Below are 27,088 nucleotides of genomic sequence, written 5' to 3' on the forward strand. Positions count from 1 at the left end.
TGTGATACTGTTTCCTGCATGGTGAAAAAAGAGGCTGGAAAAACAGAGATCAAATGATAAAATTACACAATGCAGATCAAATTAAACCAAGATTAAAAAGATTTTGTTGCTAAGTTGCACATTTCTCACCTCATGTTTTGAGAAACATGCTTTAGCTTACTGTTTATCTGTAACACAGCTGCCATTCTGGTAGTTGTAGGTTTTTTACTTTTTAAGCAAAAGCCCCATTATTCTCTATTATTGCTCACGAGCCCCAGTTTCAAAAGCATTTGCTGATTTTCTTTTGCAGAGATGGCCTAGTTTTATGACGGTCTTCCTTTTATCGGTAAAATACTTCTTTAACAGATCTAGGGTCCGGGCACATGTCCAAATGGGTTACTTCTGATTCCAAGGGTACTACATCAAAAGTTTTTTGCTGGAAACACGGCAAAAGACTCTGATAAGTTAGAGGCGGAAAATGTGAACCGGTAAACTGACTTACCCATGTAGTAAGGAGTTACTCCTGCTCCTACCCTGCTCATTCTCTGCCCTCATGGTCTCAATTTGGATCAAGAGCTGCTCCTGTAGGAGAGGACATTTCACAGACAAAGTGGTCACATGATGGAGATTCAAAGTCTGAAGCCTTAAAGGAAAAAGGCAACATCATCTGAGCTTATAAAATGACCCCTTACCTTCTCATGGTGAGATTCCTCAATCAGCTTCTTGGTGTGCTCCAGTTCTCTTATCAGGGCATTCTGAAAAGAGACAGGAACAAGCTGATGCGCTGGCTAATACACAGTGAGTGAGCTACTAACCATGCACCACCTAGTCAGTGACACACAAAGTGGAGACCAACAAATATTTATGATGGCGAAGAGTGCAGCATCCTCAGCTGCTCTGCCCCTTTGTCACTCTACATGACTTCTAGGGTTGCGCTGTTGTGAAAATTTTCAAACCGAGTTCATATTAAGTCAGACCGGACCAGTTAACTGAATTTTACCAGGTGTCCCTCATGACTCAATCCTTAGAGGAAAGTCATGACACTGTGTCCCACCAGAAAGTGACTGTCTAACTATCACGTAGCATCGCATAACACTGGAGCTCTGTGTTCACACTGAATTAATGAAATATGCACTTCTGTTACTCCATGTAAACAAACCACGTAGCTATCAGCTGTGTGCTCCAGATCAATCTGCAGACGTAAACACTTGCAAGATGGGTGAATAGCTGATTTGCTATCTACCTACATTTGTAACGTTACTTTTTGAATTAGAACACACACGCTTTATATTGTGATATTTACAGGAAATGACAAGCAATATAGCCAACAATAGGTAGCCTAACATTAGCTTGTTTTAGCAATAGTCATTTATCTCAGCAGAAACTTACAGTTTGCCAGCAATCTCCCTCCAGCCAGCTAGCACTGTGTTTAGGTTTTTGTTGTGAAAAAAGTAACTTTTATATAAATAATTCCTCATTTCATCCTAATGAATCAGCCAGTCCTCTTCCACTGTGGCGATTTCAAACAGACCAACAGGTAAAAATAGAAACATTTTATCCTCAGAAAGTTCAACTCCCAACAGTGTCTGCAGCCAGTAAGGACTTAGGCTACTTTTGAAATGATCAGAATGTGATGTGACATATCAGTTTATCTGGATTTTTCCTATGAACTGTATCTGCAATATAGCTCCTTGTCCTTTTATCCAGTGATCCATGATACATGCGCTTAACCAACACGTGTTCAGTTCTTTACTTTGCACATAGATAAGGCACTCTACACCATGCACTTCATGCCACTTTTGTCCTCTGTATGAATTGTGGTATTGTTTTGTTTTTTCTCTCTTTCCTTTCCTTTTCTGTCTTGATATTTCTAATGTCTGTTACCTGCCAATGAACTAGGGATGTAAATTAGCATTCCTGCTAATTCTGTCATATTTACATTTTTTATTTTATACTGATGTTTAGTAATATGCTGTGTCCCCTTTAAAAAAAAACATTCAAATATAGAAATAAGGACAAATACCTGTTAAGCTGGTTTGCATACATTAAACTGGTTTAAGCTTGTACACTGGACTGGGCAGGTAAAATTGGAAATCGATCCAACTTTACTGACTTCCCACTTTTAGTCATCCTCTCGGCACTGGTGATGACATTTATGTATTGCTCACCTTATCTTCCAGAGCAGACATCCTCTCTTTGAGGTGAAGCTGGAGTCTCTCGTTGGACTCTGAAAGGAGCTTATCGACCGTCTCAGAGAGACGCTTGTTGTGCTCCTCGTTCATCTTTTCTCGCTGCCGCGCCTACACAAACAGAAAAACAACATTTTAAAAAGGCACGTGTGAAGACTTTTCTCAACAGCAGTCAAACTGTGAGGAGTAGGCCGAGTGTAATGACAGCAGACGTTCCCCTCTCTCACCCTGAGAAGTTCCTGGTTCTTCTCCTCCAGCTGGGCCTCCAGCTGCCTCAGTCTCTCCTCCACATTGCCATGGCGTTCCTCTGCCTAAAAATCGGGGACAATAAAGAAAGACCTTTGTGTCAGGTTATATTTAATCCTCTCAGAACTAATGAGACGGTCTCCAGTGCTGGTCTCTTATCTCCCCCTAGAGGGATTCGTCGAGAAGGACCTTGCTGAGAAAAGGCCTATGCATGGCCCAGATGAGGTTTTGGGTGCAAAGCCTCAGTCCTTCAAAAGGAGGGTGTCACCATCATTCAAAGCCTGGGAAGCAAGCATCTACCTCCACCAACTTACAGCTAAAGGTCCAGTGCCAACTATATTGGGACAGAGGACAGAGCAGCACCACCCACAGAGAGACAGAAACAAATACAACAGCTATAAAACCATTACCGTTCTACAAAGGACTACAGGCACATTTATGATGATTACTGACTCATGAAACAACAATTACTTCGATATTTTATCTTTGATTAGGCAAGTTGAAAATATAAAGAGCCTGTTGGGTACTTATCAAAGAGCCAACAGGCTAGAAAACATTTTTTCATAGACACACAGCCTGTTCCAGTTTTTAGTAGCACTAATGGGCAGGGTCTCCACAAGGCTTTAAGCAAATCTGTTGGCACTTCCTGTCTGTGTAAGACAACAAATATTAGGGTTTTGAGTGTTTGAGGAAAAAAAAGGAGAGGTACAAACATGAAGCACTGATCAACACAGCTCACCAGCACATGGAGCACAAACACATACATGTGTACAGAGAAGGCCACATCTGGATAAGGTTCAATAGGATACCACAGCATTGTGACTGACACTGCACTTTACCAGGCACTGCTCATGTCAATGAAAGACTATTATTGAAGGTAGAGATGGTGATTTCAAAATATTTGTTTATTTTTTTGTTTTGTTTGCTATTTTTAAGAAAAAGTTTTTTAAAGGTAAAATTAAACAGCTCTATTAGTTTCTATTGGCCTGGTGAAGTTCAGTAACACAACAAAACAGAGTTGTCCATCTACCAGGAGGTTTAGCTCTATGAGTGCAGCTGGTCTACCTTCTTTTGGGTCTTATCTCCTTTACAGTCACACAGGACACACTAGAGGTTGACAGGAGGTGGTGAGGGCAGCATGAGGAGCACACAAAACAGTCCATGACAGAAAACCAGACAGGGATGAGAAAGAGGAGAGGACAGTCTGTCTCTTAATATTAATAGACAGACTGATGACTGAAATATTGAGGTGTCAAAGACGAAAGGATGCAATTAAGTATAATCTGTTCAACTGATTAATTTAATCAATTCAATAGTTCAATATATATGCTTAAACAATAGAGTTTTCTTTGTTTTATCCGCAGCAAAAAAGGTCAAACATTCATAAAAGATAATGATGATGGCAGTGGCCAACAGTTCACTCTGTAAGTGTTGAAACAAAGAAGTTTACAGTGTGCCATCAAGGCAGAAAAGAACAAAGGATATGTTAAACACACAGAGCGATTTCTTTGCATTTCTTAGCATGTCTGTCCATTTTCTGTGTCCTCTCTAACTATGTGGCTTAAGCCTTAGCAAAAGGGGGAATGAGTCAGGATCATTAAAAATGCATGGGGGTTTAAGAGGGTTAAAGAGTGAAAGAGTGGGAAAACAGAAATTTAGCCTGAAAAATTTTATTAGGTACACCTGTTCAACTGCTCATTAAAGCAAATATCTTATCAGCCAATCACATGGCAGCAATTCAGCGCATTTAGGCATGTAGACATGGTCAAGACGATCTGAAGTTGAAACAGAGCGTCAGAATGGGAAAGAAAGGTGAATGTGGCATGGTTGTTGGTGTATTTCATCAACTGCTGATCCACTGGGATTCTCATGCACAACTATCTCTTGGGTTTACAGAGAACAGTCCAAAAAACAAAGACTATCCAGTGAGCGGATCTCTGGGTGAAAATGCCTTGTTGATACCAGAGGTCAGAGGCAGATGACCACAGTGGGTGCCACTGCTTTCAGCTAAGAACAGGAAACTGAAGCTACAATTATCACAGGCTCAATAACTGGACAATAGAAGATTGGACAAGTTGCCTGCTGCGACATTTGGCCTAAACACCATAAAAGCATGGATCCATCCTGCCTTGTGTCAATGCCTCAGGCTGCTGATGGTGTAATAGTGTGGGGGAGATTTTCTTGGCACACTTTGGGCCCCTTTGTACCAACTGAGCATGATTGAAAGGCCACAGTTTATCTGAGTATTGTTGCTGACCATGTTCATCCTTTTATGACCACAGTGATTGTCCCCATGTGACAATGTCACACAGTTCAAATCATCTCAGTTCAATATATTGTTTTATGTAATATTTATTGTTCTAAAACCTTTGTCCAGAACACCTCTGAGTTGAATGGTATTTATGTTTTGTTTTGTTTTTACTTAGTCATCTGTTTTGTATCTGCATGTGCACATTCTGTTCAGAGGTTGGTTCTTTTTTGTACAAGTTTGGATGTGGATGTTTGGATTTGGAAGTGTAAAGTGAACACTGTTCTATGACAGGATAAATAAGAGTCAACTTAAATAAAATCAATAAACAAAACTAACAAGTTACAGAAAAGCATGGAGGGAAAAAGGGGAAGACTGAACAGAGATTTCATTATTTGAATTCGAGATAAAAATGAAAAATGCCTTTATCTCTTTATATTCATTCATTCATGTTGGCTTCCTGTAAAAAAATTAATAAGACATGCTAATGTGGGCTAGTGCCAACAAATTTCAACCAATGACATCACAATATTCACAAATCAATCTGCAATTTTAGCTCCACAGAGCTGGTCTGTGGCTGAGGTCTATTTAGTTCATTCAGTCATCTCTCCCTGTCCTCTGGAGTCCTGATCTAACACTGAGGGTCCAGGGAGGTGTGTGTGGACTACACAATGTGAAAAGAGGCGTCTGCTTCCTGAGAAACTCTAAAACAACAACAACTCAGATAAGAAAAAGAATGATTGTTCGCTTCAATGTCAGAAATGTACTGTGAGCAGGTTCCAATACAAATATGGTGCTAAATTGCCTGTGCAGGTTCAGCAGCAGCATGTGCTGTCTCAGACAAATACTCAAACTATAAATGGATAAAAACACCAGCCAAAGCTCTAAAAATAGAGCCGTGTGGATATTTGGAGCAACATAAACAATGGCTTCCTCAGCAAGATTCCGCAGGGAGCTCCTGCCTGGTGCGATGTAAAGGAAATAAAACAGCCCTGGGTACAGCATATGTGCTGGTGTCTAACGTATGCTTAAGTTTGGTTCACAGTTAGATGTAATGCAATTTTTGGTTGATTCATCCTTCTTTTCCATTTTTTTTCTTTTCTCAACTACCACAATTTCCACCCACACAGATGCATCGATGAAAAATTCAATCAAAGGTTTGGGATTTTCAAAGGACTGTGATTACTAATCAACATTTTCAGTATTTCCTAAAACTGAAGATAATAAATAAATGATTCAATCAATAAAAAGGGGTGAGAGGTACACTGGGAAGTGGACAAGTGAGGGTACCTTTGTGAGGGCAGCTACCCTCTGAGCTAGCTCTGCTTCCACCTCAGGCAAAGTCTCTGCCTTGCGAATGGTCTGCTGCAGCTTCTGCTCAGCCAACTCCAGCTTCTCCTGGAGCTGCCGATTTTTGTCCTCCGTCTACAACAAACAAAGCAAACGCAAACAGTCATTAGAAAACATGCTGAAGACTCGGTGCTACATCCTGCCTACATCCAGGGTTTGCTTTCAGCACCATAAGCTGAAGAGGGAGACAAGAAACAAGACAGAAGGTCACGCAGAGAAGGAGAGAGAGATAGGGACAAAGGGAGAAGGGATGGGTAAGGGTGGGGTGGGCAGGAAGGGAGGAAGAGAGCATTCATAACGACACAAGAACAGACAAAACCCATAAGAAAAGAGGAGAGAGACATCTCCATCTCAGTGAGTACATGTAAAGAAACAAGCCAGTGTGTTTTGGGCTTCTCATTCAGTGCCTGCTGCGCTGCTCTCTGTGGGAATACAGCAGGATTCATTAGCAGGGGGTTGAAAACTGCCAAGGAGAACTGCAGGCGATTCCTGCTGGAACAAAACTCTTAGACTCAAACACTAAAATCAACAAATGCCTCATCAGCTCTTGGTGGAATTATGATGTACGGATGTGCATCTATGTTAGGGGTGTGATGAGATAAATCATACTTGATGCAACAAGCTTTAAGTTTAAGATATGACTACACCAATTCAAGTACATTTTTTGAGGTAAATAACAAAGTGATGCACACTTCAGTAACTTCTAATGAGGGGTGGGTGACATATTGAATTAACTTGAGGGAATGCAGCTTGTTCCATGTGTGATACATAAAATGACTATATTACAAACATTTGGCATAAAGTGTCATATCCTTTTCATAAGCCACCAGCGTTTGGAATCTCTAGCTCTCTCTCTCTCTCTCTCTCTCTCTCTCTCACACACTCATACACACACACACAAAGCAGGGTCTTTGCAAAGCACCAGACTGATTATTTAGTCACATTTTGTGACCATGGAGCACTACTGCGATTTATTATTATATTATTATATTATTTCTGTTTTATTCCTGCTTCAGTATCTTAACCGAAAGCAGAGTGAACCTGACATAAGGTAAAGTTAACATCAACAATAGCATTTGGCATAAATCAATATGAGTGCCACAGTGTTTCTCCTACAATGTTACAGACCTGGCGGTTCGCCAGGCCAACAACACTCCATGCCAGGCCTAAACATTAGCGAGGTTTATGCAGACACTGTATTTTTTCCCCTTAGGAGACTCCTCTTTCCCTGCTCTCTCCCGGTGTCCTCCCGGCGTCACATTTCTCTTGATTAAGAGCCCTCGACCGGGCGTGTAATCTCCACGGGCGGTGGGGGTCACGTCTGCCCCAATACACGAAACAGGGAAATCTGACGGATTATCCAACAGCAGCTGGTTAGAGAGTAAATACTGAAAATGCACAAAAATAGTTATTGTTTTGTTTTTATGAAACATGTCTGAATACAGACTGTGCATCAGGTGTGTTTGTGCATTTGGATACTAGAGTGTGCCTTACAAAAACAAACATCACACCTGGCTGATCACACAGCTGATCGATAGATCCATCAGAGCAGACTGCTCTGCTGCTCTCCTTGTTATAAGGGGCTGATTTAGTGCCCAACTGCATTGCTTTGATTTCACCCAATTCTCTAACTGGGAATGGTGGTGGGCTGTTGGCAGCTGTAGAAGAAGTTATGCTGATCTCCACCTCATCAGTGTAACTAATATAGACAAGTGCAGGTGATGTAGAATTGGAGGAAATTCATTTTAAAATTATTTTTTCTCAGTTTAAATATATATATATGCATATATATGTATGTATTTATTGTATTACACAACTTAAAGGCAATGTTTATGCCTTAGTTTTTGGTTGTATATACCTTCTTTTTTTAAAAGGTAATTTGATTTTTCTTTTGTTTTGTTTTATTTTTGCACTTTAAAAACCAGAAGAACGTAGTAAGGTACTTAAATGCTCGAAATTTGTTTAGATGAATATAATGCCTTTTGTGTTTCAAAAAATGTTAATGTCTCATTAAAACCCAGAATAATATGGTAGACATTAAATGCACTAAATGGGTTTCGTTTACTATTTTAGTGCTCACTTCACAGAGACTTTTGCAATGTTACCAATACAAAATATAGATTTTTCTAAAGGAAAAGGCAATCATAGTGGCTCATTCATTAAAAGAGACCTTAGACTGTCTTATTTTCTCCTCTGTATATTACTATTACCGTTTAATAAAGCAAAAGTAATTAATGAAAACATTTCTGCACGCATATCTGATTACTCGATTAATTGCTAGAATAATCGGTAGATTACTCGATTAAAAAATAATCAATAGCCGCAGCCCTAATCATGATATATATCATGTATCATGATATAGCCTTAAAGCATCACAATATTATTATAGAGCCATATCACCTGGCCCTACTTCTAATCTGTAATCAAAAAAAGTGATTTTTCCAATTTTTGGTGCAGAGGCATGAGGCCTACCTGTCTGTACAGGGACTCCTTGTTGGCCACTTCATTCTCCAGCTTGTCATTGAGGTCGTGGACGGAGGTAGCCTCCCGCTGTGCTGCCAGGTAACGCTTCTCTAGGGTAGTGATCCTCTCCTCCATGTCTTCTTTCTGAGCCATTGACTATACAGACACAAACATTTGCATCAGTGGCTGTGGCCTCGAACCTGACCTGAGTCCTCCGATCTTCATATGGAAGAAAGGGTCTCAAAATAAGAACTGAAAAGTTACACTACTCTTAGCACACAAAACAATAGAATTGCACCTAAAAGATACTGGTTATGCTGTTAGCATTGTACTGCACTGTACATGCAATACATATTACTACTGTATTAGTATTGTGGTGTTATCAGCAAAACAAGAAAATCTCAACTAGAGGAGGCCCCCAAACACACACAAACACCATCCCCTAATGGAAAAAAAAACGCACACAAAATTAAGTATGACTTCATTAGAACCTGAGCTGTGTGATTAGTAATAAATACATAATTAAATTAATTCAATCATTGAATATGCAAAAGTCAATACATTTATAGTAACGTATGTAAAAGTTGCTCCCTGGCTTACACCCTAACATATCTTTGTGTTTCAAACAAACCTCCTTACCTCTCTTAAGTCTCTCTGTAGCCGTGTGTTCATGTCTTCAGACTTGATGAGGTCCTTTCTGGCCGTGTCCAGGTCCTCCTCCAGCTCGTTGATGCGTGAAACCATAGCAGCCATGCGCTCCTTCATTTGGCCCAGGTCAGCTGTCTGACGGTCCACGACATCCTGGAGCTCATTGACCTTTCCAAACCCGTGGCCCAAATCCTCCTCTTGACTTAGCGAACCATCCGATGACCGCTGTCAGTGCAATAATATGATTGTTATGCATATGCACAAAAGATGTACAGACAACATAAAGGACTTACTTCACTTCAGATAAATAAGAATACAAACTAAGATTGAACTGATTGACCTTCCTTAAACATCTGGACAGAAAATTGAAAACATTAGGAGGCAGACAGCCAAGCTCTGAGAAAAATTTTCTTCATTGTAAATACAGAATGTGAAATGTCCTTAACCTAATACAGGCTGTTCTCTTTATGTCAACTTAATAGGCAACAAACCATCCTGGTGGAAAGCTATTGTAATGCAATGTCACTAATTTGGGGAATTTTTGTCTGAATAATTGACACTAACAAATATGATATCGATGTCTTGGTCAATGAGAACATGGAGAGGGACCAATTAAAGCAAAACAACTTAAACTTTGACAGGTTTACAAAAAACTGTTAATGGTGTAGCCCCAAATTATATATTAAACTTCTTCCCACAGGTCAGAGAGGCTAACAGGTAAGACATCAGCTCCAGTGTAGCTAATCTGATGCTGGTACGAATCAGTAGCCAGATGTGTATAAGCTCTTTCAGATACTCCAGCACTCATTAATTAGAAAAGGGTTCCTAAAAGCATTTATCAGACTGCAAACACAGTCACATATAAGGCTAAACTCTAACTCTAGCAACTTTTACACAGAGATTGCGCTGCAGGGCCCTCTTTATACTGCGCCTGCATTTTTACATAGAACCAAATGACAGCGGCACCATACTGCTCCAGTGTGTGATGACCGCTGCATCGCAGCATCCTGCAATCAAAATATGAATCAGGATGCTGTTACTGCATTGCCTTTTTCTCACCTAAAATGTTTCCACAAACAAATATAACTTCACTGTTTGGCTGTAAAATGCAAGAGTTGGTAAAGCTGTTTTCAACATGATTGGCTGGTTTGTGAAAACATCTGCAGCGCGCAATAGACAGTTCACTAACTGACTGATACACCTGGCAGCTGCATCAGAAAGTCCTCAGCTCTGACTGGTTGTTGCTGCTACACTTGATCTGATTCTAGAGAATGCCATTAGAGGCACTAATGAGATGAATTTGAATCTCTCACACTCACACTACACCTGCTGTTTCTCAAGCATTGATTAAGTGATGTCAAAGTTTGATTATTTTAAGCAGACACACATAGAAGAACAAGCTGTCAGCAGTAACCTGGATTGTTTTCAACCTGCCCACCTCTTCCAGTATAAACTGACATCGGTCTGTTCATTTGTGAAGGTCACATAGCATACTCATTTCAAGCCAGGAGGAAACTGAAATTTTTCATGATAAATGCAGAAAGGAGACTAAAAATACAGAAATGTAGGCATTATCAACCTGTGGATCTGAGGAACATTGTTTATGACATATGTAATTTGTAATTGTGGTTTAAGTTCTTCCAAAAGATGTACTGTAGATTTAAGAATAAAATATATTAAGAGATCCAACCTGACACTAAAAAGACAATATACATATATATACATATATATATATATATATATATATATATATATATATATATATATATATATATATATATATATATATATATATATATATATATATATAATTACACACACACAATACATTTTCAATAGATAAGATTAATTCATTTTACTGAACAGATGCTAGACACACACAGGTAACTGTGGCGTCGTCGTTTCCACATGTGCAGTTGAGTAACCTCACCTTGCCATTAGTGCTTGGTGTGTTTTCAGAGTTGTGGTTGACCTCGCTGGTTCCATCTGCCAGCCCTCTCTTCTGGGTGCTCTGCTCCCTGAGGTAAGCCAACTACAGAAAACACCAGCTTGTTAACACCTTTCCTAGTCATTCATTTGCAGTTGACAACCAGCTTAATAATTATCTAGTCAATCACTAAACTTAAAGCACGATAAGAGTTTGGTTTCATCAAACATTAGTGATGTTATTTTTTCCATTTCTCTAAAGTTAGTGCAAGCATGTTGTCCCTAAAAGCAATTGTGTGTGTGTGTGTGTGTGTGTGTCTGTGTGTCTGTGTGTGTGTGTGTGTGTGTGTGTGTGTGTGTGTGTGTGTGTCTGTGTGTCTGTGTGTGTGTGTGTGTGTGTGTGTGTGTACAGCACAGAGACACATGGAAGCATAGCTAGCAGCTACAAAACACTGAGCGCCCAGGGCCTTGACTTTAAACCACAACTACTGTGACTACAAACTCCGATGAATATGCTGCAGAGAGCGATACTCGATGCCACAAGGCCAAACAGTAGGAAAACAAACCAGCAAAAAGCTGCCTTGCCCTAGGAAGTAAGGTTACTAATAAAAGCAGAGTGGTAGTCTGCGTGTGTGTGTGTGTGTGTGTGGTCCCAGACTGATTCCAAGGAACAAAAGATGACTGTAGCATGAAGTGCTGCAGCATGAAGCAGAGAGGAAATCTAGGACACTTCCCCAAGACCCTCTGGGCCTTTTGTCAATCTTAATCCCATTCTATACACAGTGGACTAAAGACCTCTTTGCATTCATGAGCACACGTGTGTACGTAAGAGCGGTGAATCTCTTCTTCTTAGATACAGTGAGTACCCAATATGTAAATAGAAATTCTGTCATCAAGCAGGTCAAATGTACAAAATTACAGGGGCATTGTTGATGTAATTTGAAAGTGGACATGTGTGTCATGTCTTTTATTCCCCAGCATCTCCTGGTTTGCAAATACTCATAATCTGCAAATACTGAGCCCAATAAGGCACAAATACTGCTCAGGTAAAGGTAGTTGTATTTGTAATTCAACAAAATTATGACAGTCAGCACTGACAGAAAAAGGTGGTGACCATCGATTTACTGTATAATTTCTGTAGTTGGATGGCAGCACTCAGTCTGTTGTTAAATGTATCAATCAGGAGGAGCAAAGATGAGAATAAAAACTATTAGGGTGGGGATTGAAGTGATAACTTTAGGCTGTTAATTTCTTCCAAAACCTTCCCTACATCACATGAATGCAGTAGATTTTTGATTTTTGGACCTACATTGCTGAAAGGTTTTTTTGGTATTCAATTGAAGATTGGCATAGGGATGAGTACCTGTTACACATGTCAGATTATAGGTTAAATATGCTTTTCTTCAGTTTACTTCACTGTGCACCAGCTGGGTTTAGTGGAAAGTAGCTAGTAGCATTCAGCGATTACCGGTAGGAAAGCCACCATGGCCTTTTTACCAGCAGTAACTGCGACTAAGTCACATGATGCGATGACTACTGGATCTGATGACAACTGATTCGCTCTAAATACAAGTGTATACAGCCACCAAGACATAGTTCTGATCTAATTCCAGTCACTAAAACTATTTGTCCAGGCGGTTTGGGATGCATTTGACCATAAACGTTTTGTAGTATAAACGCTAACACCAATCTGAAGCGTCTCAGACAAGGACCACATCTTTGGCACAGGACATGGTGATTGTTTTGTTGACAGCTCACTCATGCTCTGTAACTTACCCATTTTATGCCGAACTGGACAAAGTGTTACGTGACCAAACATCTTTTTTTTTTTCTTTATAGGAGACGTGCTGGTCCTGCTGACAGTGACATCTCCAGCTGTACTGACAAATTTGCTAACGTGAGCAGCAAGCATGCTACAGAGCAGCAAGCTCAAGTGTGGGATGTCGTAACTGTGAGCAGGGCAGTAACGGCATCTGAACACAAGTGGTCAGCTGGTGACGTATGACAGGGACAGGTATGAAAGGCGATGTGTCCCATTGTCCACTTGCATTGGGATCACTGAAATGCATGCTAACATCAGGTCTAAACAGGGTCTGTGTTTCCGCATGTTAATGTGGCCAGCTGTCTGTCAGCAAAGACAACAGAAAATAAAATAAAGACATAAAATTTACATGACAAAGCAATACCATTTCACTCTGTTTAAATGGATAGCACTTTAAAATGTAGTGCGAAAGCTTGCTGAGACAATTAAGTGCCAGACTAAAAGGAAATGCCTTTTGTGTTTCACACCATTTTGCTGTTTAAAAAAAAATGGTTAGTTACTGGTTTGTTAACAGATTAGTAACTGCTTATGTGTGTAAGGCTGCTGAAAGCAAAGTCAACTGAAAACTGACATCTCTAATTAGGAGTTCAGTCATTATGTCATCAGGCGGTACTTTTTATTCGAAGTTATGACAGCTTACTTCTTTGTGCGAGAGAGTGAGCTGTTCCTCCAACGCGCTGCATCTTTCCAAGGCAACACGTAGTCGCTCTCTCACCTACAAAACATGTGAAACAAATATAAATAAACCTGCACAACTTCACAAGGCTTTATGCAGCTCCCATTTCTTTGCCTTGTAATGTCAAATATATACAACACACGTTAACATGTACACATAAATAATATGCACACGTTACCTGCTACATTCACTTGTTTCCAATACTCTAAAACAGACAGTCGTACCTTCTCATCGAGGGCTTTGTGGTGTTCAAAAAGTGACTTAAGGGCTTTGAGGACCTCCACTTCACTCGAGACTCCTGCTGGAGACTGAGCCTGTCTCTTCACCACCGTCATCCTCAGACTACGCTCGTGGCGAGACACCAGGCACTCCAAGTGCTCCAACAGGAGCTGGGGACACACAGAAGACAGTGTTAACAGGCTAGAGACCCATCAGGCTAAAATTAACATTTGCACATTTGTAGTCACATTTGCAATATATCACTATACAGTTGTTGTTTTTCCACAGCAATCGAGTTCTGATGAAACTGTAATGTTGCAATGTAGATCCATGCTGCTGCATTATTTTTAGATCCATTGTTTTTCATTGATAAGCCTAAAGCTTGCAATCAGGTAGACTGATGGCCATACAATAAATGATTTCCTATTTTTAAATTTTTCATTTTTTCCCCCCACAACTTTTCCTCTGTGTACTTCTGTGCTGTATCCACATTTTCAAATCCAGCTTCAGTAATATTTTCAAATTTCTGATCTTGCATACTGACACATTTCACTGCTCAATACTGTTTACATTATACAGATTATGGGATTTAAAAGAAAAAAGAAGCTCAACGTGAAGAGTATGTAGGAGTATACAGATCCTAGTCAGAGACAGTACTGACTAACAGCACACTCCTGGAGGTATGGTCCTGCTCCTCCTCTGCACAAACAGCTTACTGTGATGGAATTTATTGTCAGTGGTGAAATATTTTGATGACTAAGTAATTTACAATGCCCACAACTTGTGACAAAGGTTTGCATTATAGCATAGAAATTGATTCATCAGCCAATGTTATGACAACCACCTATCCTAAAAACAGAAACACGCAGAAATTTGGCAGGGATTTGACTCAAGTACTCAGGCCAGCGAAACTTTCCTTTTCAATGGAAGATAGTGGAGGTTGTGTCCTGTTTGAATGTGTAATCCTTTTTTGTTGAAGTTTAAGATACAGTTTGTCCTTAAAGGCTGAGAACAGTGTGTGGTTTCATGTGTACCAGCACATTATACTCACCCGTGTGTTGTTCCTCTCTGCCTTCAGCTCAGCAATCTCCTCCTCCTTCTCCAGAAGCTGCTCCCGGCACACATTCACCTCCTTTGTTAGTGCAGCAAACTCCTAGAATAGAAATGTACAAATACAGTAACATGTTCTCAAGGCACTGTGCTTGAGAAAGATGAAAACTGTTGGTGACATGGAGCTAGTATATACAAAGATTAAAACTTTGATAAAAGTGTAAAATAAATTCCAAATCCACTTCAGAAATGTAAAGTCTGTTCCTGGAGGAAGATAAAACTGCTGATACCCCTTTACACTTCACTGGTCATCCTATCATATCAGGTATCACCTGCATTTTCAAAAAAAAAGTATTAAAGGTAGTATCAGCTGTATCTGCTGCTCTGCAACACAAGTGCTCTGTTTTATTATAGTACCACACTACACACTTACTCTAATCTCACCCTAAAAAAGAGCAAGGTGGGTCTTAAAATAGAAAGGATTATCAGTAATATGACATTATAAATATGACAATCAAGTATCAAAATATCCAGCTAACCCTTTAAACACCTGATTTGACATCAGTTTTCTTGTGCTGCATTCAGACACCTCAGTGTCAGAATACCAGTGTAGGATAGATATAGCAACACGGTTTGATGTTAAAATGGAAGACAAGGATCTTAAAATGGGGTAAACACCATCAAAGAGACTTCTGACATACACCGAAAACTACATAAGAAATATGAGAATACAGTATATTGACATTATCTATCTTGTTCTAAAATACCTAACCTCACATCTTTCTCAGGTTCACCTCAAACCAAAGCAGTTGTGCTCGCTCTCTCTCTCTCACACACACTCACTCACTCACTCACTCACACACTCACACACTCACACACACACTTGCTTTTAGGGATTACATGCATGGTTGGACCAAAAGAATGTGCCATCCTGATTTTTTGCCCTGCAAAAACTAGCACAGGCACCCTTAGTGGCGAGGCCATCTTGCTACGTTTCCGAGGGTGGGAGCCTGGGGGGGGGGGCTTCTTTTCAGTCACTACCACAACTATTCTCTCTTCCCTTCAACTCCAGCCTCTGATTTTTTCCACCAACTGGCACAGTTTCCGCTTCACTGAAGGATTTAGTGGGAGGTTGCCATTGGCTACTTCTGAGGTCTGCACTCTCTGTCAGCCAGTCAGAGGCCGTAAGAGGCAGGCCCAGGGCTAATTACAGAGTGCCTCACTTCCTACATTCCAAAGCAGACGCTGAGGTTGAGTTGTACAGCAACCTAGGATCTCTCTGCCTCTACACGCTCTTCTTTCCCCTAATACTCTTAAATTCATAATTTAGACAAAATATTACAGTGTAAACACGTGGGAGCATTTGGTTCCTGCTTGTGGACTTGTATAATGGAAATTTATGGTTTAATGATTTCAGTCTAAGAAAACCAAGTTGTAGTGAAGCACACTTAAGATGCTCACACTCCTAGTCTGGCTGGTAAACTCTGTATAGTGATGTAGAGAAATAAATTATTAACTGGCAAAAGTACTTGCCTTTGCTACAGACTTCATTTTATTGTTCTAAATAATCTTCTTTGTTATACCATATATGCTTTTAAAAAAAAACTTTACAAAGAAAGCCGAAAAAAGAAAACCTGGACCTTCCTCTGTGTGTTACATGGTTAAAAATACATTGTCTTAGAATCTGACCCAGACTGCACCATCAAATCCAACCCACAGAAACTCCTTGCAACTGCTTAACATGCATGTGTCACTTCACAACCTGGGCACAGGCAACTCATGCCAGACGAATTGGATTTGGCTGTTCAATGCAAATATTCCATGATCAGTTTAGTTTTCCATACAAAGTTTTTAAGTTTCAATGGATGGGCTCAGCTGAATGTTCAGTGTAACAGCATTATTCACATAACATAGTAAACAAGCTAATGGCGCTAATGATGCGTCATTAATGTGCAGCATTTTTGGCCAACACTAGATATCAAACAAAAGCCAGAGACTGTATAGTATTAAGTTTATGTCTGCTGTAAATCCACCACCTCTATGCAGGTCTCTCTTCCTCTGTGCCACCGCCCGCATGTCCACAGTTGTACCAAACAATAGTGTGAAAGTCAAGAGCGCTCAAAACGCAAAAAGAGGAGCACTTGAGACTGTCAAGTTTTGCTGCACCTGCATTTCGGCACAATTGTGTGTGTTTAAGACACACAGCAAGTAGTGGAGCCACAGAGTCAGGCGCCCCTGAATGAAACCAAAACACAGATATGACTCACAGCATAGAGAATCACATGACTTTTTTGGGACAAATATTCTCTGCCAGTGTGGTGAATGGCCTTCGGAGATTTACTTGCCAAACTGAAAATCTACATGCATGTAGCACTTGGTGGATGGTGACCGTGAACCCTCCTTAATTCCTACATCAAGTGGACATGATAACATGTAGACATGTGTGGAGCATTTCTATACAGTAGTGTAATACAAAAACACTTCCCTCATTATATTACTGTCCTCACTCATGTTGGCCACATTTTAAGTAGTTGAGAAAGGGGTAGATAAGCTTCAAATTTGAGTATGATTTCCGCAATCTATACATGAAAACTAAATATACAGGTTGACTATAGTAGATTGGTAAGCTTGCACACATGCAAACACAGCCATGGGCATTAAAGCCTGATCCCATTCCTCCCTGCAGCAGCGTAAACTGGCGTCTGGCTCAGTGAGTGTAGATGCTGGTTAGAAGTGGCCTGAGCTGCTCTGTAAGCCTCAGAACAGGGAGGGGGGGATTAGAGGAGGGAGGAGGGAGGAGGGGGTGTACACGAATATGTGTGCCAACCTATTAAAGAAACAGCGTATCAAAACACACAGAAGCACACAAAAGTATTTATGATATCTGCCTGATTGGGAGTGGGTAAAATAAAAATGTAAGTGCTGGATTGGCATGAATGAATAATGTTTTAATAAAGCAATTTAAATTTTCCTCTTCTGAATGTGGCTTGCACACATTATAATGAAACACAAAAGGACTTGGACTGTTAATTTATAATAGATTTTCACCACAAAATGTCAAAAGAAATTTGATTTGAACAGATTTTCAGCTGGATTCAATGTTCATATGCCTTATGAGATTCTGTTTTTAATCTTTTTTCATATTTAATGTTTAATTTTCATATTCTGCATACACCTACACATATTTTTGTCACGTAGTCAGAATGAAATTCAAGGATATGCAAGTTATTCACAGCACTACATGCACCAGTGCACATAACTTCATATAGCTGCCAACTTTCATGCATTCAGTGACAGACTTCTCACACACTGCACATCCTTTTTTTCATGCAGTGAAAAACAAATTTACAGAACTGATAACATGGCTGTATGGAAGGAGGACACTGTCAGCTCATGGATAGATGAGACAGCGGCACAGTCCAGCAGCAGCAACGTGTAAACACTGTGGTCAAACCAGCTGCGGCCTCCGCACCTCAGTCAAGTTAGTATTAATTTTGAAATTCAAACAGCATTCACTCCAGACCCAGAGGCAACTTGTACTTAGTTTCACCCAATGGTGGCAGTAAGAGGACGGATAGCTCACCTTCCTGCTCTCGAATTTAACTACTGGGGGATTACTTAAGGATCATCCATGCATTACTGTTTAAATAATACAAAATTGGTGACTTAAAATTTAATCAAAATGTAACTCTAGATAGGACACACCTCTTTATTTAAGATACTGGTGCTTTTTTAGTTTTACAAAAATATTGGGAATTTTTTCTTTAATTTTCTAGTGTCACGTTTGGTTGAATTCATAAACACAGATAACATTAAAAGCTGTTGTTATCATGAGTAAGTGTAGAGGTCAATGTTTGGCCATAAATATTCAAATACAATAAACCAACAATGTCCTTGTATGATATATTTTTGCAAATTAAGTTTGCAGAGACGCTGTTAAAAATTAGGGATGTTCCGATCTGATCTAAAACATATGATTGGGGGCCAATCAATGCATTTTTGATGGATCGGGATCAGCTATATCTAGCTTATAGGGTATCCGATCCTTTGTTTTATGTCAGCTGTCACACAGATGTTTTTTATTTTAAGCATAGCAACTTGAAGCACAGCCTTCATCCCCTCTGCTCCACTCAGCTGTCTCTGTATCCCCTCTCTGCCAAACACAGAGCAGGAGCTGACTCGCTGCAAAATACCACACATCGTAAGCAAAAACACAGTATGAGACTGTTTATTTACACCATTTACTGAAGTTATGAGCACTCATTTCATTTCTGCCCAGTGTGATAGTCTTTTTGCTGTCAAAAATAGTGCAAGGTGTTTCTTTGCCCCGCTTGGAGGAGAGAGGACAAGAGAGAGATGGAGACCTTACTACAGCCATACTAACCACTGCAAAGTGAAACAAAAGCTCTGCAAGGAAAAAGCCACCATGGCTTATTTATTAATAAAAAAGATGTGCAAAAAATGAAAACAAAAACTGCAGAATACAGATCATTCAGATACCTCAGACACTGGCTGGACCAAAGGATTCTCTATTAAAGGAACAGAGACATTCCCTTCGACAGCAAGGATGCCAACAAGATTGTAGGACAGGTTTGTCATTTTCTACTTTATTTTGTAAATAAAAAAAGACATATAGGCTAATAAATATTAAAAACATAAAGAAACAGCCTGGATGCATGTATTTTTACTCATCAATTTAAAGAAGCCTTCTTAAGATGTGCACTGCACAGCTGTGTTATCTTGAAAAATGGAATTACTGGATCGGAACTCTGTATCAGCAGATACTCAATATTAAATAAGTCTGATCAGGAACGGGGCCAAAAAATGTGATCGGGGATCCCTACTCATTATGGTCCTATGATCTAAATGATATAAAATTTGAAGGAGCACCACTGCACATTACTTACCTGCTACAGCCATGGTAGAAGTGTAGATTTAAGACAAATACAAGAATTTTTGGTGCTGGTAAACATTTTTTAAAAAGGTGCACGTTATTTTAAATGCCACATGCGCCAGTGTACATACACAGAAAAAAGTATTTTAAAGTTTTTTAAACCTTTAAAACAATGTCTCTGCAATAATACATGTTATGGTCAACTTTTACAACATGGACTACTACTTAAAGGACCAGAACTGAACTGCAGTTATTTAAGTCCATGCTGTTAAATTCTGATATATGCAAGAGAAGACAATATGGGCAAAAGTAATATGATATTTTCTCCCATTTTGAGCTTGCCTTTTTTTGTAGGCAGAAGATCAGGTATAAAAAATGCAAAAGCAGAAGAGACTGCTCTGACACTGCAGGTCTGGCAACACCACAAAAAGGAAAAAGCGAGGCTCCTCTCTGTTATGTCAATAGTAAAGACAAGAATGTAAACAAACTTCAAATGACTATAAAATACACACAGACATTTTTTAATTTTCCAACCTTCATAACACTAATTCTTTCAATATTTCTTGCTTGAAAACACACTTTTTTGGATTCTCAAAGTTGGGAAACACATAAGAGCATGGCAACTGATGAATAAGCCTGAGAATAAGCTCTTTCTTTCCAGCATCATCAGGCTATGCTTTATTTGGAGCTGAGATCGGAACCAATAGGCCTACCTCCTACATAATGACTTTAGCTGTTCTTAAAAGCTTATGGCATGCGCTGAAATCTGACACTGTGCTGAGGGCATCTGTTTTCCTGGAGGAGGACTCACCGTCAAAAACTAATTAGACACTACAATGGATCCTATTCAGAGCTGCTTAGCCTGCTGCCCAAACACACACACACACACACACACACACACACACACACACACACACACACACAGAAAGTCAATTTAATGCAGCTGCCCGATCGCAAGCTCGCACCATCTCTTTCTACCTTCAGTTAAAGACAACGACATCACTGGGATCATTAAGGTTCTTGTATCACTGTGGAATTGTATCCTGGGATTGTAAGATGTCTTGTTATAAAGTTTAACAGAAATGTCTTTCTTCCTGTGCGGTCTAATACAAATAATCACGTGTGCTCCATCACTCCATGTGCATACACAAATGTCCTGAATGTACTGTACAATGTATCCTCCCAACTTCCTCATAATGCTTAGCCGTCAAACAGGACTAAATCATTTTGAGATCCTTGAATCCATTATCATGCATGGTTGGTAGAAGAAACAACTTAATTACCACTTCAGCAGTTTGCTTAATTTCTTTTCAGCGTGACAGAGGAGGAGCATCACAGGCTGACCATTCTGTTAAGGTCGTGAATCACCAAGCCAATGGTCGGCAATCATTGTTAGGTTGTTGGTGAGTGTCCTTTGTAGCTACGGTGTGCCCACATGCTGAATCAGTGGCCGTGGAGCACGTCACAGAATGAAAACACTCTGATTAGCAATTCAGCTCAGTGCACGAGAAGAGAAACGCAACAGAAGAATATAAACAATTGGCTAAACTTTTTGACCAAGATACAGAGACATGAGGCCACACAGCAGGGGGATTTTGTTGATGCTAGCTCTCTGAGTTGCTGTGTCTGGGCCTTAAGGCCAGATCATCGTGTGTTTTCATTGTACAAAAGAAAGCAGATTGTCTCCTTTGTGGTTGGTTACTGAGTTATATAAAGCGGAGAGAGACACATCTCCATTTGACAAGGCAGGTGACGAGAAAACTTGGAAGAATAATTTGACAGCGTCCTCTTTCATGAGCTAGCAGAGAGAAAAAAACTTCCCGTGTTAATGTAGAACCACATTAAAGGTAGAACTTTCTGCTTATTAAATGTATCCCCAGTTTTTTTCTGTAGCAAATGAACTCTGTTTAACAGTCAGTATGTTTACATGCACAGTTATTTGGAACTACAGTTATAGCTCCATTAGGTCATTTAACTGGACTACTGTCCTTGTCCCAGTATACAAGCACCATTTGAGAATCCATATATTCTTAGAAGACTCCATCACAGCAGGTGGCTATATGTCCCCTTTAATCTAGTTGATTAAACGTTTATTATTTATACTGTCTATGATATATATAATATATCTGCATCACAACCACAACTGTTTATTGACAACAAGTTTGGGGCAGAAATATGCAGCATCATGTATATATAATCAAATGGTGCTGCACAAACTCTTCCTTCAATAATTAGTTTAAAGGCACCTAAAAAAAATCAATTCATTTTCAATTCAGTTCAATTTTATTTATAAAGCACATTATCACAAAACACAGTCTGTCTCAGAGAGTTTTACAACATACGACATCCCTCTGTCCTTAGACCCTTACATTGTCTAAGGAAAAACTCCCCCCAAAAAACAATATCCAAATCAATATAACTTTAAGTGTAGAATGCGCAATATTTAGAACATTTTAGCCTTGCTGTAAGACAGCCCTTTAAAGGATTTAAAGCAGTTGCATCAAAAACATCAGACTCCCCATCCACAGCAGAATATTGCTTGGCTTTCGTGTTATGGGACTTTATTTTTTTTTTTTTAATTTATAATAAATATAAAATACTACCTTTTCAAGTTGTATGTCCCTCACCAGTCAAAATTAAAAGCACAAGTCCCTCCTCAGTGCTTCCATTTTTTTAAAAAAATGGCTGACCCGTTTTGCAGAACCCCTTTACCCCTCATGTAACAAACAGTAACGGACAACTAGGAGCATGTGCAGAACGTCTAGTCCAGTTAAAGTGTGGCTAAGCTGTCTACATCATGGAATAGCTCCATTTCCAACTGCATTATCAAGGTGTTAATCTGATTTCGAGAAATATGATTTAGTCAGATTTCAGGGGGACTAACAAGTTTACATGTATTTTAAAAGTCCAGTTTTAGTCAGACTAACACAATAATTCCACTTTTTCTAACATTATGTCAACGCACTGAGAGATAAAATATATGTAATCACAGTGATCCTGATTGCTGCAGGTTCCAGCATCAAAAAAACCATTGGATCTTGTATTATTGCAGAAAATAGGCTCTGTGTAGTTACAAGTTTTGTTCAGCAAGATAATCATCACAACAACACTTTTAGGATTTATGAAGCATAAATGGAATCACAAGAATTAAAAAGCTAACATTAGGCTATAAACTACACCACGGTCGCATGACTTCAACATCACAACCACAACAAGTCTGTAAAGCTGTGTTCGACATGATGACATTCTGTAGTCACATTTAGCCACTTATTAACAACCGCCTTTTTAAAGACGTAAAGGCTTCAAAATTCACATGTTTAATATTTAATGACGAAATCTATGTCACAGAAAAACCCTGAAAGTCTCTTTAGCTTGTTTTAACCAAGGACCTTATTTCAGACATCTAATAAAAAACCCATTAAAAAAAACATTATTAACTTCAAGTTAAAGGGAACCGGCAGCTCTGAAATGCTAACTCATTTACAGATTTTAGGACTCATTCCTGCACCACTCCATGCTATTGAAAATATGCTATGTAACAGCTACTGCTTGGAACCTGGTTTGCCAAAGACAACATTTTTAAGTATTTATACTGAATGCATCAAGAGAGGCCAGTATGTAATTAAACTGCACATAGGATTATTTTTAAAGCTTGTATGGGAGAATAGCCTTCACTCTCCCATCTTGTGTCACTTTCCTTTAAGTTACTAATTCTGCTCTCATTTGGCAAAAGGCAACACTTGCACTCTGTCACTTTCATGTCACTGAGCGGAATAAGTCAGTCTTTGTCTCTCCGTCTTACCACTGTGCACTCTCAATTCAAGCCATTGTATCACTGACTGGAATATAGTGTTTGTCACTGAGGTCGATTCACCCCTTCAAAATACAGACCAAAATATCAAAAACTGCCAAGTCGCAGTCATTATTTAGTTTTTAACAAAATAGCAAGACTGAAATTGGGATTTTTGCTATACAAAGAGTCTCTTATTTTGCAATATACACCAAATATCTGCCAAACTACACCCTTAATACTGAGGTCGCAACCTGTATTTTTTCCCTCTTTTGCTTGCTGCCGCACGCAACAGGTCAGTCACTTACATAGAAGTACACAATCCTGATAGATTAGTTTATATTTTGAATGTTGTCCAGTTGTGCACCTCCTGGTTGTGGAGAAAAGATAACATTACCAACACCATGAAAACTTTCCATAGGCGGCACGGATGTGATTTTTTTTACAACTTGTTATGAGTGCGACCCACCGCAGAAGGTAAATAATTGTTATTGTCATGCCTTCCCATTATTATTGTTTAGAAAGCGCTGCCATGGTTATGTTTTATGTCACAATAGAGGCCGATGCTGTTGTGCTACATGTCAGTCCCATCCCGCCTCTATTCAGTGCTGTCCAAAGTCACATATTTGGATCTGTGTAAAAATCAAAGTGAGCATAAAGAAGGGACTCTGCAGCAGTCACTGTGTAAAAAGAGCTTTGGTGTCCTAAAAAGGCTGCGGCATGTGATAGGCAGTGATTCACCAGTCCCGACTTCAGTCAGGACTTTATTTCATAACCGTGAGACCAGAACTGAGATAAGATCTGACCAAGGTAAGTGGCCACAGGATCCTCTGAGTGAAGTAAGCCACTGTACATCAAGTAGCACGTCTCAGTTCTATACAGACAGGCAGTTAAACTATGCAGCCACTGACACAGGATGTCCCGTTATCTCACACATCCCCCTATCACTACCTAAAAGTAACCCGTGATATTAGGGGAGAGGGATATCAGCGGATTTTTATTTAGTTTATGTGAGATAAAAGTGTGAGATAAATGTTTTTTTAGATAAATGTTTCCACTTATGATTACACCCAAAGGCAGTACCCCTCACCAGACATCACATTAACACAATGAAAACAACACATGGAACAGCCATTGACACAACAATGCCCTCCACAAAAAGTTAAAAATGTTATTCATATGCAAAGGCAGTTCCATCATCTCACTTGCACTGAATCTGACTACTAACTGACAGTCAATGGACATTTTGTCTGAGTGATGACGCCATCTCTTATGATTTTGGTTGGCACTTTTCTTGACATTTACTTTTTCTGCGAGGCGAGGGGGAGGAGAGGACAGTTGCCCAGAGTGCTGTGAGACATTTGCCAGACATTTGGCTGGAGAAACATATATGGTAAACATATGAATGAAGCAACATCAAGCACATAGCCTAACTACTACCACCTCTTTCTCTTTTACTGCTTCAACAATCTTCATGGAAGTTGTAGAAAACAGCAGGAAATTCACAGCCAGCACACACAAACACATATGCAGAGAAGCCCACTTCAAGCAAAACTTTAAAAAGCCTTGGCTAACTCAGAAGCAGCGAAACTGACTTTGACGCAACATGTGGGCCCTAAAATTGGACAACTAAAGAAATCTGTGTGTGAATACAGTGAAAACTGGTGTCAATAAGCTATTCACGAGATGACGTGACTTTGGGAGCTTCTGACCAACTTGCCCTACACACACTGTATAAAAAAAACAAAAAAAACAGTACCATCAGACAGGGCACCGCTGGAGTTTGAAAAAGCTGTTGACATGTGAGCAAGCGGCCCTGGAATGTTTGTGCATTCCAGTGGAAGGGTACTCTCACCAGGAGGGAGGAAACAAAAGAGAAATTTGCACCTCCCCTTTACCTACCCTACAGCCCGAGGACCTGGAAGATGGCACCGATTTCATTCCTCTTAAGGTTACATACATTGTGTCTCAATGTAATCATCAGGCTGACTGTTCCAGCTGGTTACCCTTGACTTTACACATTTTCCAATCATATGTTTGATTAAAGCTTCTCCAAAAGTGAGTCTGATATGTGAATGCATTCATTCATCTTCATTAATAAGGGATAAAAACAAGAGGGCAAAGCTGGCAGAACAAGAGCTTCCCAAGCAATAGACAGCTAAAATATCCAGTATACGCTTTTTATAGTAGCTTTGAGTGACAACTTCAAATAACTCAAGAAATATTTAAAGCTGCCCTCTGTAAGGGTTTTGCTGAAAATTCGATCATTGTAAATAATAAAAGCAGACATGTAATTGAAGACTATGTAATTAAGTAATCAGTGTAAATAAGGGAAAACACCCAAAGAGGAGTTTTGGTGTAGATGCAGAAGTTTGCAAGCAAAGTGCACTGAAAACAAAAGAATGTTGACCAGTGCATGAACACCAGATAAAAGCATATGAAGTGCTTCTATTTTCTGGATTTTCTTGCGTTTCAGATACAAATCCGAGAAGGCTTGGCAGATAGCCAGATGATCAGCTGACACAATCACAGCAGTGTGCATCCACATATCCAAACACACACAGACATTCACACATAACTCTGTTGCTTTAGTCTGATGGAAGCCTAAAATACTTGTATGAAGACAAGATGATCACCTACTGGCATCAAAACTAGGTTTGTGTTATGTTAAGATTAATTTCAAACATGCTAGTGCATTACTTTTCTTCTACTTTTTTTTTTAATCTCAGGCTTACACCTGGAGGGAACCATGCACTTGGTCCTACGAGTGTGTGTCAATATTTCTAACTGCATGCTCAAAAAGCTCTTGTGGTTGTGGTGATTGGCATTTGTCAAAAAAATTGTTTTAATTGCTGTTTTGTGTGGTCAATGACTGCTGACTCTCAACTGGCTGTTAGGGCTACAAGTTTCTCAGAAACTGGCTCAGGTAAAAACAACAAGCCATATTGTCTGTTGCCATATTGCCACATTTTGGCCTTCGCCATAGCCAAAAAACTGACACCCATAAATAAGTTTGGTCTCCTTTTGTAGTCCAGTATCTGTATATAAATACTCCTATGTTGGGTGGGACTGTATTTAAGTTAGTCACTAATATCTTAATGTTTCTTGAATCTGTTCTTAGGAAAGGTCCTAAGAAAAGTCTACATGTGTTACTGCTACTGATGGCAAAGGGTCCTCACAGTGTCTGGATGTTTTCACTGGTGTAGTTTTCCTAGCTGTACAACACGGAGCTGTGAAGAAAGATCTTGGCATCCCACAAGTGTATTCAACATCAGTTCTTACCATCTAATGTTTAACACTCCACAAAGTGTGGACACTACCAGTTACAGCACAGTGAGATATGCTCAGCATTCTGTATGCAGTGGTCCCTCACACCTCTCTGCTTTCAGCACGCTGACATATCATTTATCACATATTGAGCTATGATCACTCACAGTCTACACGCATCAATGTCCCCCTAACTCCTTTATTAAACTGTCAAACAAACACGGAAAAAAACAACTAACAAAAACTACAACACTTAACTAATCACTAACCTCTTGTGCATCATTCAAAACTGGAAACCTAATCCCTTTGTTTTAAATATTA

General features: G+C 39.6%; 1 protein-coding gene across 8 annotated transcripts in view; it reads right to left on the reverse strand.

Moving 5' to 3' along the window:
- Window positions 1–27,088, reverse strand: part of ppfia1 (PTPRF interacting protein alpha 1) — a 66,024-nt gene that overhangs the window by 29,121 nt on the left and 9,815 nt on the right. For all 8 annotated transcript variants that reach the window (XM_088081351.1, XM_088081355.1, XM_088081343.1 and 5 more), the window contains exons 3-13: window positions 14,818–14,919; window positions 13,772–13,936; window positions 13,512–13,586; window positions 11,054–11,155; window positions 9,115–9,348; window positions 8,485–8,631; window positions 5,953–6,087; window positions 2,396–2,479; window positions 2,148–2,279; window positions 672–734; window positions 482–561 (exon numbers count right to left, since the gene is read on the reverse strand). In XM_088081351.1, the coding sequence (XP_087937477.1) occupies window positions 482–561; window positions 672–734; window positions 2,148–2,279; window positions 2,396–2,479; window positions 5,953–6,087; window positions 8,485–8,631; window positions 9,115–9,348; window positions 11,054–11,155; window positions 13,512–13,586; window positions 13,772–13,936; window positions 14,818–14,919 (1,319 nt within the window). The remainder of the gene's footprint in view (window positions 1–481; window positions 562–671; window positions 735–2,147; window positions 2,280–2,395; window positions 2,480–5,952; window positions 6,088–8,484; window positions 8,632–9,114; window positions 9,349–11,053; window positions 11,156–13,511; window positions 13,587–13,771; window positions 13,937–14,817; window positions 14,920–27,088) is intronic.

The sequence above is a fragment of the Plectropomus leopardus genome, chromosome 1 (genome assembly GCF_026936395.1).
Source record: "Plectropomus leopardus strain MGB_pleo_1.0 chromosome 1, ASM2693639v1, whole genome shotgun sequence".
Lineage (NCBI taxonomy): Eukaryota > Metazoa > Chordata > Actinopteri > Perciformes > Serranidae > Plectropomus > Plectropomus leopardus.